This window comes from Cebidichthys violaceus, unplaced genomic scaffold, assembly GCF_023349555.1.
Source record: "Cebidichthys violaceus isolate CVI_PGR_0920_01 unplaced genomic scaffold, fCebVio1.0.p SCAF_19, whole genome shotgun sequence".
In the NCBI taxonomy this organism is placed as follows: domain Eukaryota; kingdom Metazoa; phylum Chordata; class Actinopteri; order Perciformes; family Stichaeidae; genus Cebidichthys; species Cebidichthys violaceus.
In genome coordinates this window covers 4,245,625-4,258,624 of record NW_027176361.1, presented here as the reverse complement: position 1 = coordinate 4,258,624, position 13,000 = coordinate 4,245,625, and the positions used below count along the sequence as shown (strand labels likewise).

At 47.1% G+C, this 13,000-nt stretch overlaps 1 protein-coding gene across 1 annotated transcript; it reads right to left on the bottom strand.

The window, feature by feature from the left end:
- Window positions 1–172: 172 nt before the first annotated feature.
- On the bottom strand, window positions 173–12,926 carry dvl2 (dishevelled segment polarity protein 2). Its single transcript, XM_068713328.1, has 15 exons — window positions 12,419–12,926; window positions 8,794–8,863; window positions 7,221–7,375; window positions 5,410–5,519; window positions 5,065–5,194; window positions 4,790–4,880; window positions 4,601–4,670; window positions 4,322–4,461; window positions 3,894–3,970; window positions 3,744–3,811; window positions 3,510–3,644; window positions 3,047–3,178; window positions 2,590–2,766; window positions 2,049–2,273; window positions 173–1,962 (listed from the first exon to the last, which is right to left on the bottom strand). The coding sequence occupies exons 1-15, from the start codon at window positions 12,577–12,579 to the stop codon at window positions 1,391–1,393; spliced, it is 2,313 nt and encodes a 770-aa protein (XP_068569429.1). The 5' UTR covers window positions 12,580–12,926; the 3' UTR covers window positions 173–1,390.
- Window positions 12,927–13,000: the final 74 nt, after the last annotated feature.

Genomic DNA, 13,000 nt, shown 5'->3' with positions numbered 1-13,000 from the left:
AGAGAAGTCAAGAAAAGTTCATTAAATTGTAAGACTGCAGCCTTTTGAATCATAAAAAAAAATAAAAAATTGACACAATATGCTGAAAAAAAATTCCAGATATCAGCATATTCAAACGTGTTCAAACTGACTTTTGAATCCCCTCTTAAAACAATGAAGTCTGGACAGTATGTAAGTATGAAATTTATTCTCAAGTACACAAACAAAAGGTGGCGTTATGAAATCAAACAATGTGACACGGTCAATGTCATTCTTTTTTTCCTTTTTGAAATGTTGAATCTTCATTTAGCACCTTAATAGTTCGGTTATACATGATTTATATAGTCACTCATACAAAACAAATGAAATGGGTGAATAATGCAAGTCAGTTACATAAAAATAAGCATGGGGGCATTTGGATCACAGTTACTTAAGATATACACTGAATGTAATCAAAAAGTACCACTCAGCGTTTTGTCTGCACGTATTAGTACCGTTGAGCCTTTACAGTCCCAAACCGTAAACTCCTCATGATCAGAGTTCCTGACGACCAGGCCGAGACAGTGATTACTAAACACAAGTTCACCTGACATTTTTTTGGACCTATTTTCTTTTCACATTAGAGCTCGCTGTTCTGTATTGTTTGCATTTACATAGAAGTAGATATATATATACACACACACACACACACACACACACACACACACACACACACACACACACACACACACACACACACACACACACACACACACACACACACACAGAAGATCATTGTCAAACAATGCTGGAACAAAAAGGAGTTATTTTATGTACCTGGAGTGTGAAAATGTCTCTAAAAAATGAGTAAGGCACTCAATATACTCCCGTGCAGCCCACCGATCTGGCGTGATGAACCAGATGTGTATACAGGATTGTATCCTTTTCAAGTACGCGGTGTACCTGGCGCCCTCTAGTGTTAAACTGTGGTCCGTGCGCTTCCTGGATGGACAGCTCTGACATTCATAGCTGGTTTGTTGAAGGTGCTTCCCTTCCTTAAAATATTGGATTTTGAGGATTTTGAGAAAGCCAGGGTGCTGAGCAGCTCTGATAGGCCATCAAAATCTTGCACTGAAAGTTTGTTTTTCGAGGAAAAACTAGCTCACCGCTGAGGTAAGAAAGTAGAACTGGTCTTTCTGGATTTAGGTTTTGGAAAAATAACCGTTATGTAGTGATTTTAATAAGAGAAAATGTTTGTTTTTTTTTCTTTGTCAGTGTTAAACCCTGTTCTCACCAAATTTGTAACAAGTGCCCTCAATCCAATAGGCACTCGTGAGCTCAAAAAGCTAACCACCAGATCCGCGTCAGAACAAGTGTGAACCGTACACTAACTTCACATGAATGGTCACTCAACACCGCCGAGACAGAAAAACTACATGACATCCACGAAGAACTCGCTGGGGTTCCCCATGGCCAGGTGGAACGACTGGCGAGATGCAGTCAGCTCGGGGGGCACGGCGCCCAGGTCGCGAGTGGGCGGGGCCCCGGGGGGCCCCCCAGGGGTGGAGGAGGGGAGCGGGGGTAGAGACGGGTGCATGGGGGCCGTGGCCATCTGCTGCGTGTGAGGAAGAGCGTGCGCGGCCGCCATGGCCGGGTGCGCGTGCTGGGGCACCATCATCACCATCATGGGGTTGTAAGGAAGAATGCCCGGCGGGTAGGGAGACATGTGGGGCTGCTGGGGCATGCGGTGATGATGCGAGCGCTGGGAGGAGGCGTGGCTGTGCTCGCTGGGCGCGGCCGAGCCGTGGCCGCGCCTCAGGCTGCTGCGGGTGGAGTACTCGGATTCGCTTCCGCTGCCGGAGCGCGAGTCGGCCCCGCCGCCACCGCCGCCTTCTACGCCCACGCCTGAGGGGGATTTCTCCCCTCCGCCCACGGTGCTGCCCGGGCCTTTAGTGCTGCGACGTCGCTCGCCCTCGCTTCTCGTCGAGCCGCTGCTCCGGCTCCCTGGGGGAGGGGGGGGGAGAAAATGCAGTTAGATAAGATGTACAACACGATTCGTAGTTAGCGGGATGATCGTGGTCTGCGCTCACCTTCACTGTGCTGGCTGCCGGTGCTGCCGGGGGCGTAGCTGTAGCTGGTGAGCTCGTGGTACGGAGGCGGCTGGCTGGAGAAGGCATGCGTCGGGTAGGGCTGATAGGGGAAGGTGTGCATCATGGGCCACGGGGAGGCCCCCGGGAGAGGCAGGGGGGCCAACGTGTCCTGGTCCGAGGCCCCACTGGAGCCGTCGTTGTCGTTCAGGGAAAGGTTGGCCATGTCTGCGTGGGAGATAAGAGGAGATGAACAACGGGTGGACCGTGTTTGTATGTTGTGCGCATTAGAAAATCGGACCCAAGAACAGACAAGCTATGGCCACTAAACGTGTAATAACTGCTGCAGTTTGTGGACACGTTCTTTTATATTCGTTATGAAATGATTTCTGGAGGTTCCAAGTTCAGGGATGGCAGAGCAATACAGAAATCCTTCCATAACTGAAATGTTCACGTGATTACAGCCACCAGTGTGTCCACAAAAGGCATGCGTGCAAATGTGATTAGGTGCAACGTTCCGTCGATGTTTTTCCCAGTAACTCACAGTTCTCACAGTCGCTTAAATCTCCGAAGACGTAGTAACACTGTTCGGAGAAGGTGATCTTGTTGACGGTGTGTCGGATGAAGCCGGCCTTCAGCAGGTTGCTGGCGTACTTCCTGGCTTCCCGGCGGTCCTGGAACCCCTCGATGTGGTGGAAGAGCCACTCCACTACGTCCGAGCCTGGTGGAGGATGCACGACACGTAAGACTAAAAGGTGGAGCTAAATTCATCCCCAAAGGAAATGTTTGTGACAAAGATTCACAGTATACTTCAAAGCTTTCATTTCAAAAAGCTCAACATGGACAGGTTCTCTTCTCCTCGTGATTCAGTTGCAGGTGATTCCACTTAAAACAGATGCATTTGGGGGGTTTTCCCCCTTGTTCAAGTCACACGGCTTTAATTCGGAGAACATAACGCTCCGCCCTGTAAAGTCCTGTGAGGCACAGAAGGTTTGTCTTACCGAGGAACGCGTTGGGGATAGTGATTTTAAGCCACATGCGGTCCCTGACCTCCAGACCGGACTCTGGCGAGGCCATGGCCTTGGCAACAGATGCCATGTCAGAGTGCAGGGATAAGTTGAAGTCATCGAAACCTGGGAAAGAGACAGAAGGGAATTTTAGGGAAGCTAAAGAGGAAACTAAGAGGTGAAATCCGGGTCAAACCAAGAAGGCCAGGAATGGAACTCAGAGGTGGAGATCAAAAGGCAGGAAAGCAGCAGCCATCATTTATCACATCACATAATAACAGCGACAAAGGCAGAAAGACAGATGTGAAAGATGACTCCAGAAGGAGACTGAAACAGGAAAAGATACATTTTTTCAGGCTTTGACTATCGACAAAGACACTGGGATTAAAAGTGGAGCATATAGTTTTGTGTGGATATGAAAGAAGTGAGAATAATAAGAGGAAAGGTGAGCTCTCACGTTCGGTCTCGGTGACGGAGGAGGAGGAGGTGATGGTGCTGAGGGAGGAGCTGCCCGGGAAGGGGGGGTAGACCCCGGTCATAGCGACAGAGTGGCTCACCCACGCTGCCGGGTCAATGGGTCGGATGGGTTCGTCTGCGGGAGAGAAGAGGAAAGCGTTACTGATGACAGAGTGCCACCTAACCGGGGAGTAAAGAGGGGGAAAAAAAAGGGGGGAGGCGGCTCTGTACTCACTGCGAGGCAGAGTGAAGTAGCCCTGAGGAGACGGGTCCCAGCACTTAGCCACCGTCAGGATGATGGGCCTGGAGAGAACCACAAGTCATTAGAACCACCGGTACCCGCTTGTGTTCAGACGCAGCGTGAAAAATAAAAACAGCAACTCACCCTGGCTTGTGTACGATCTCCCTCAGCACCCGCACTGCATCGTCGTTACTCATGTTCTCAAAGTTGATGTCATTCACCTTTTTAAAAGAGAGACACAGATTTGAGTTAGTCCGACAGATGAGAACAGCTGAAATGATGAGTCCATCGACAGGACAATAACGGGCAGATGTTCATTTCTTTGTTCCAGCTTTTTATTTTTCAGGATCTGCCGTCTTTAGCTCATTAACTCCGCCAAGAACACCAAAAGGAATAAATTACAACTGAATTAAAATCGTTTCTGAGCTGGAAAAGATCCCACAATGGGCCTCACGATGTCTAAAAACTGAAAGCTACACCAGAATTCAGAAAAAGAAACATTCATATGAACAGTCCTTAAAAACAAAAAGCCCTCCCTCTGATGTAGGATGAACCCCTTTGTTCCTCCTCACCTGCAGCAGCATGTCTCCAGGTTCGATGCGTCCGTCTGCAGCCACAGCTCCTCCCTTCATGATGGAGCCGATGTAGATGCCTCCGTCCCCCCTTTCATTGCTCTGGCCCACGATGCTGATGCCCAAGAAATTATACTTCTCTGTGATGTTGAGAAATCACAACAGTGTTAACGCTACACACGTAAAAAAAAGAAAGAAAGTGTAGTACAGTATTTGACTGGTTTAACATTTCCCAAACACCGACAGTTAAAGAGAAGAACACATCTGGAGTTTACAGACCCATGTTGAGAGTGACGGTGATGATGTTCAAAGACATCGTGGAGTCTGTCACGCTGCTGAAGGAGGAGGCCTGGAGTGGAAAAAAACAAAAACACAGAATGACCATGAGATCTGCTTACATACAACAAAAAATACCATCTCTGAGCAAAACCTTGTTTAAGTACAGAAAAGTGAGAAGACGGAACAAACCCTCTCCAGACGCGGTGGGCGCTGTTTCCTGCGTCTGCGGTGGCGTTTCAGGAGCCTTGAGGCGGTGCTCTGCTCTGTTGCACTGCTGAACCTACGAGTCAACAAAGAAGAGAAACGTGGCGTCACAAACATTTAAGACCCACAAAAAAAATACATACAACATTTCCCCCGCAGTGCGTATGAACGTAGCAGAGCCTCTCCTCTTTCCTCAAAACAAACCCAAACTCTTCCCCCCCCCCCCAGTTTAACTCTCCCGTCCTCCATCGATCCCTCACCTGCTCATGGTGTCGTCGTCCTCGGAGTCGCAGAAGCTGGTGGTTTCCAGCTCGCTGCTCATCACCGTGCTGGAGCTCTCGTATCCCGCCAGGTGGCGCTCCAGTCGAGTCTGGCCGTTCATGCGAGGCCCTGAGAACAGACGCAGACGGCGAGACCAGAGGGAAGATATTCATGTTTGCTCACGTCAAGCGTTTACAAAACATTCCTCCACTTCTCGACATTCCTGATTATATCACATATTCATTGTTTGGATGTTGGGAGCAGAGCCAAAATCGCGAGCATAAAAAAAAAAAAAAAAAGAGAGCATTTTCTTCATTTCGCCGCAGCGGTCTGCGGTTTGTTACCGTGCGGCTCCAGGCTCTCTCTGTGCCGAGGTCGCTCCCTCCTGAAGGAAACGACGGACTCCGTTTCAGTCTGGTCGTCCAAGGTCTCCACACTGCCCGTCGCGTTGGGGCTGAAACAGACGAAGCAGCAGCACAGTGAGAAACTTCAGCTGATTTAATGCAAGAACTTTACCAAAGTTACATCTCTTTATGGTTGTCATGATAACCACTAAACATGAAACATATTTAGCATTGCTCTCCTCTAACATTCTCATGATGGACAGTTTAGAGAAGGAAAAAAAAGGATCAAAGTCGATGCAGCACTGTGTGAAATGTGTGAGTCCATCATACTGAGCTCACTGGACCGCGCTCACAACGTCTGTGTCTTGTCCACACGTTACAGTCATTACTGCACTGCTTTGTTTGTAGTACGTCTTCTGGACTCATGGAACACAGTCTTCACTGAGTCATCCGTGATATTTCTATAGTTGTGTGATTTAATGTCAAACAGACTAAACTAAACATTCACTTCATAGCGTAGCTCACTTTACTTGCATCTTATAGTGAATTATAAATACTAAAAAGCTTACAGGTAACGGTGTAGCCCGATCAATACCGGATATTTGTATGCAGATACTGATATTAATATTTAAGAGAAACATCTTTTTTCTTTTTTAAGATGCATACTGAGCTGAACAATAATCAGCTTATAGACAAACTATGTATTGCTAACACTTTTATTACCTTAAAGCTAGTTCAGTGCTTATAATACGCCAGTATCAGCAGATAGAATCGGTCTAGCTCCAATTAGTGGCAAAGCCACCTTTGGGACGGTCACGTGTGAACATGTGTCACATCCACAGCTGCTCACCGGCCAACATGCATGTAGCAACAAGCAGACGCTCCAGTGAGCCTACGCAGGGCAGCAGACTTCAGTACCATTAGCACACAAATATGCTGATTACATAGAAAGACACAGAACGCCTTGTGGTTCATGATGAAAGCAAGACGAAGAGAGAAAAAAAGACCCTACAATTTAAATGACGTTTCATTTTCCAGTATGAGCGACTGTGTTGTTCCGGCTCCAAAAAAAAAAAAAAAAAAAAAAAAATGCAGCATGGAAAAGAAACTGACGCGGTTCCTTCTCCACCGGCTGCAAAACCACACGTTTAGTGGAGTTAAAGAGAAACTGTTTGAAATTGGATTCAAAATCCATCAGGCGACCGACCCTCCTGCAGCCGCCGGAGACGAGACCCAAACACGAGACGTGAACGAGAGCGCTGCAGCGTGATGGAGCTGCTTCTGACCCCGAAAACCAAACCTAAAGAGCCCCAGACGACATACTTCTGGAGGAACCAAGAGTGATGGTGAGAAGCGATTATAATTATAATGCTTAATTTGTTTTGGACACTACAAGCTCCAGTCAGATTACAGCAGTAGTTTCCTCTCATTTTAGAAGGTTAGCATGGGTGAAAATGTACTGTGCAGTAAAACAATACTCCAAATACTCAACATTAAACTATGAAACTATGTGTAACAACATTAAAAATCAAGGTTATGCATGTTTAATGTAGTGGAAGCCTCTCCCAGGTCAATAACAAGGGAGGCCCCAGCTGAGATCAGGTTCAAATGAGCTGTAGTATTCTTGCTATTCTTGTAGCAACGTGATACTGGGAGTGTATGAGATGTATTCACGAAAACATACAGTATCTGTATTACAGCTGTGGGAGACGCTCAAGTGTACTTCTAAGCACGGGGGGGGGGTTGAGAAGGTTTTTGGGGCCTTGTGATGCCCCTCTTTAGGGTAAATGTATAATGAGTGCTTTGCTTACTGGAAGGAGGGCGGTCTGGAATCCCCGATGCCGCCGGTCCTCTCCGCGGGTGGGGGCGGGAGGGGCGGAGGAGGGGGCGAAGGCTGGGTCGTCGTTTCCACGGGAGGAACCACCGCCACCGGAGGCTCCGCTGTCGGAGTGTCCGAAGACACCAGCTGGAAGAGACGAAACAGAAAGAAAGAATCCAAATCTGAGAAAAAAAAAAAAAAGGTAGAGATAACGAGATGCGGAGCGGAGAGAAATTGACACAAAACTAAAAAAAAATAAAAAATGAGAAGAGGGAGGAGAGAAAAGAGGGTGAGAAAAAGGAGAGGACTGAAAAGGAGGAGCGGGGTAAGATGTCAATTACTCTGACACGCAAACAATGCACTCTTTTCAGACGGACGTCTCAGGGGCATACTGAAACGCTATCCTACACTTAACCCGTCTCTCCTCATTTATGCCACAGAAGTGCTGGGACACACACACGGAGGAAACACACACACACACACATCGACAATTAGGACGAACACCAAACAGCATCCAATTACATGAACCATGAAAACATACGCAGGGAGCGGATACGACGTCGTTAAGGGCGCGTTGGGCTAAAATATGACAAAGAAATCGCCTTTTAATGCCGTAGCTTTTGGGACATTTAAATAAGCTTTGCATTCCCCGTCAAAATAACTCAACCTAATGGAGTCTTTCAGCCCGTACAGGCCGAGCCCCCCCCCAATGGCTGTGCGACTATGAAACGCCCGTTTTCTGGGATCCCTCCATCCATCTCGGCCCGCAGATCACATATCAGTCCCTCTGGTCCACCGAGCTTTGTTCCCCCTCCTTTAAAGCCTTCCCTCCTTCTTATGCACTTAACAGATGCTTCAGTCTCCAACCTGCTTATCCGACGTTTTTGTCTCTATTCAAATGTTAACTCTCGGGGTAAGGGGGGGGGAGATACAACCACTGGGGCCTTCTACTGGAGAAATGGAAAAGTATGGAAATCTGGACCTGGCAACCCGCTGGACTGTAAACAGAAACATGCCGTGTGCTGCTTGTGAGCTTGAGTTGTCGATTGAAAACGAGGGGAGTTGTTAGAATAGTTAGATTATGTTTCTAAGGACTTCGTCGCTCTCAAACGGCTTAAACAGCGACACCAACCACGCTACCAGAGCTGCTGTCGGCTACAGTGACTCAGACTGTGGCTGAAGCTACAAGAACATTTTAATTTTCCTCATGGATGTTGTTTCCTCCCGTTTAATCCGTTTGCTTCAGCTTTCCATGTTGTAATATGATACACGATCCTGCAACGTTAATGGCTCCGATTTGAAATTAATTGCTTCATTTTATTGCTGCTCGTTAGACCAGACGAGGAGTCCGAGGGGGGAAACGAACAGGAAGAGGAACCGTGGTTTCAGAAAAACAGCCTCTGGGCTGCTGAGGTTGGCTGACTTTAAAGATTAAAAAAAACAGTTTTTTGACATTTTCACAGACGCCTCAGTGGGAAATTATTGAAATGAGGTCATTTACAGATTCACAGCAATGGTCACCGGTGAAATCTATTTCTACACGCAGCAGGTTTATCGTTTCTTACCCATGAAACCACTCGGCCGTTGAAACATGGCAGCTTGGCGCTGTCGTCGGAAATCTCTTCCTTCACCACCCTGAAAGGGAAGAGAGACACGGTGAGGCTCAGCAGGTAGACAGTGTTCCAGCTTCATAACATTATGGGATGTCTGAACGGGACAGTGGGGTGAAGGAACGAGGGCTGAACCACAACCCACGGGTCATAAAGACACAAAGTGAAACTGCAGCGACATTAAATAGTTTACATTACATTAAATATATCCGGCTTCGACGACACGGCTGAACTAAATCAAATGCTGGACTCGATTCTAAAATGTGTTTTGACAAGATGTTCTTGTTCGCTGGCCATATTCCTTTTTACATGTGTTACCAGATGTTTTATGGATCAGCCTGTGGCTAATGCAGCTGACTAAAGAGGCTCTAGTCGAGTTATACTTAAGCTTAAGTTAGCTTTAGGTCAGGCTTAGCTGACCATTTAAAGCAACCGGTCACTCATTCACATTCAAATTTGCATCCTAAAAACAAAATCCATTTGTCATGACAGTACAATTATACCACTAAATATACACAAAAGTACAAATAACAATAAGCTCTCAGTAACAGCCACTGTGAGAGCCCAGCGTCCACACGGCCGACGCTCCTTAAAGGCAACACATCCATCTGTCCATCCTGCCCTCCTCCGCGGTCGTCCTCCATGTTTGCCAGAAAGACAAACATTTGGCCTCAGCTGTGTAACCCCCCCAGCAGCCCACCACTATGTTATTACAGTACTGGGACAGGGGCTGGGCACTCGACTGCTCCAACTCCTTCTAAAAGTTCTCCTTTTTCCCAGCTTCATCTGCCCGTGTGCCTCCTCTCGGTCAGGCTCCACTGGGCTTTTGTAAGCAGCTGTTTGAGAGCTGGTTTTGTGGGCGAGTGTCAGCATACGGCCAGATAAACTGTTACACGATGATTTAGCATGTGAAAGCTGCGCGTGTGTGTGTGTGTGTGTGTGTGTGTGTGTGTGTGTGTGTGTGTGTGTGTGTGTGTGCGTGTGTGCCGAATCCTAGTTAAACTCCTTTTGTTTCTCCTTCCTCCATCTGATTTATTTGACGTTTTCTCTCCCTCTCTGCATCTCGACAGCAGATGAACAGATGCAACATTCTTCTCTCGAGAGCGTAATTGTCTTCATTCCTCGACCCTCCGAACAAACAAGCGACCAGTCGGAAGTCATTTCACACACACACTCGAATAATGCACTAACAACCCTGAAATATGCAGAGACCTGTTGGATTTCATACACAAGTCTCCCTCCCAGTCTCTTGCTACTATCAAATTCTTTCACGCCCGACACGGCATCGCATTTCTACCAATAGCCTCGCTCGTACAGCTCCCTGATCCCAGACGTACACAGACGAATATCTAATAACTGTGAGTGAACACAACCCCACTCTTTCAACCCGTTTCCTCTCCCCTGTGGAAACCCCTTGACACCCAGCAAATGGCCTCAGTCCAGCCCCAGGTTCCCAGCACCGGTCCATGGATCTCCCCCACTGCCACACACACACACACACACACACACACACACACACACACACACACACACACACACACACACACACACACACACACACACACACACACACACACACACACACACACACACACACACACACACCTCGACAGCTGGCCTCATACCAGGGGAAATGAAAACACACACTATTACACACTCCTCTCTGGGGTCTGAGAGAGAGAGGGGGGGAGAGAGAGAAAAACGTCCCTGCTTTGATTGGACAGCTGACTCAGAGCTATGTTTGAATTTATTTATTTTTTTCATCTGAACTGGAGATATTTAAATGAGAGAGTGTGATGCCAGGCTGCCAGTTTGGAAGTGGGGATTTTTCGGCCTCGCTCTCTTTGAAAGACTTTTCCTTGCTCTGCTGAGTGAGTTTCGGAGGACATTTCTCCTTTGGGGAAAAACACCAACAATGTGCACACAGTGGTCTAAAACATGTCCTGTCCAGTTGGACAGGGACAAGCTCTTAACTAGACAGCTAACTTGGAAACTACACTGGTGATTGTGGTACGGCTAGTTAAGACAAAATAAATAACGGAGGCCATTAGAGTGTAAATAAGATAGGATTCTGCCCATAATATTGCAGATAATAGCGGTTCAGTTTTAGGCACACACACACACACACACACACACACACACAGTTGCCAGTTTATTAGCTATGCGTATTTAAACCCAACTAGTCTAATACGACACTCCTGTTATAAATCATACATTTCTAATGTCTAATGAGTTTACTTGATAACGCTCCATAAAGACTGTCCTCTTTAGGGCTACAGATGATTATTCCCACCATGTACCTTCTACTTTTATTATGAAATGGTGAATAAAACTGTCAAAGATGCCAAAACACAAAAGCTCCCAGAGCCCAAAGTCATGAGACGAAACAATAGAAAAAAGCAAGCAGCTCACCTCATTTGGCAAACGGCATTTCTCACTTGATAAATAACCGAAATAGCGATCAATACATTTTTGCGGTTTGCACCGACTGATTACTCAACTAATCATTTCAACAAGCAAACAGCAGACGTGGAGCATCTTTAAAAGGGCAACATCTCTGAAGTCAGTTGCTGGTGTTGTTTCTATTATTCATTCAAACGCTCTGCATGCAGCTCTGTCCAGGCCTAATGTAGAGACGTCTCCTCCATTTCATCGGGGGGGGGGGGGGGGTTGAGCTGATGTTGTAGCTTCCTTGGCTCCGATCGGTGCCATCCAAAAGAGGCAAATAGCCTCAGTTTTAATAATCCATCCAAGACTACAATGCATTTAACAGAAGCCCTGAGGGTCTCACTGGGGGGGGGGGGGGGGGTTAACCACAAACATGCATTCTCCTGCAGGAAAATGCACAGCAGCTATAGACAGAAACAAAAAAGATGAATTGATAGAGAGGAGACGGCTCTTTCTGGAGGAGTGGATTGGGAAGAAAAGGGGGGAGAAAGGAAGGGAGGAAGCTAGGGGAATGAAAAGGATGGCTGGCAGGCCAAAGTGTTAAAGAGGGGGGGAGACAAAACCCTGGCTTCAGTCCCGAGAGAAAGAAAAGGCGAGGATTTCACAAGATGATGGACTGAAGGAAAGGAGGGAGGGAGGAGGATTAGGGCAAAGGAAAGCAGCAGGGACAGGGAATGCCTCCCATTGTAATGATGATGATGTTTTACTGAGAAATGTCCCCAGCCTCCATGGCCTTATTATTTATAGAACCACTTAATACATTCATCACTGATAACTTCTGATAGGGATGTGTTGGTTGAACGGCGACCTGCACGAGCAGCTTTGCTTAAGTTTACAAGTTATTCCTTCTGGGACAAATACACGACAGCCGGTCACGAGATGGGATTGCACTTTTGTAAAACTGACATGCATTTTAATAAAGTTTATTTTGAATTAGCCAAGCGTTTTAGTGCGAAGTCAATGCTCCTCCACGCAGAAAATAAAAAAGGCACATTAAAAGTATTGTTTTCCAACAACATCTCGAGCTTTAATAACTTTTAGCAGCTTTTTTATTTGCATGCAAACCACAAAGCTTTTCCCTTCTTCTTAAAAGAAAAAAAAAAAGGGGGGAGAAAAGTCCCAGCAAGCTCACCCGAAGTCCTGGTCCATAGACTTGAAGAAGAATTTGTAGTTCGGCTTGTTCAAGACCTGTTTAAAATCCAGCAAAGTGATATTTTCCGCAGCGATGGGTATCTTCACCAAATACGGCGTCTCCTCTTCGTCGATGTGGTAAATTATTTTGGTTTCCGCCATCTCTGCGGTCTGCTGGAAGTCCCCCCACAAGAAGCGCACTATATGAGGCGAGGTGGCGTTAACTTTAGTTGGGTAGTTAGCTCGCGGCTAGCTGGCTAACGAGACTCGGCTCAGAGGTGAAACGATGATGGCCACTGAGATTTTTTCGGTCCGAGCCCAGAGGACGTAAACGCGTAAAGCCTGCTCTCTCTCTCTCTCTCCCGACTTCTAAAAAAGTAAAACACTCGCACTGCCCCGCATTGTTACCGAGGGGCGACAAAAAAAACGACGGACACGCTACATTCACGCGACCTATAGTCAACTACCAACAACTTTTTCCCCCAACAAAAACATACAGGGGAGGGGGTCTGAAAACTTTTCACCACTTTTTGCGAGCCAACGCGGCGTGTGACGTAATCACGTACCCCCCCCCTTCCTTTTT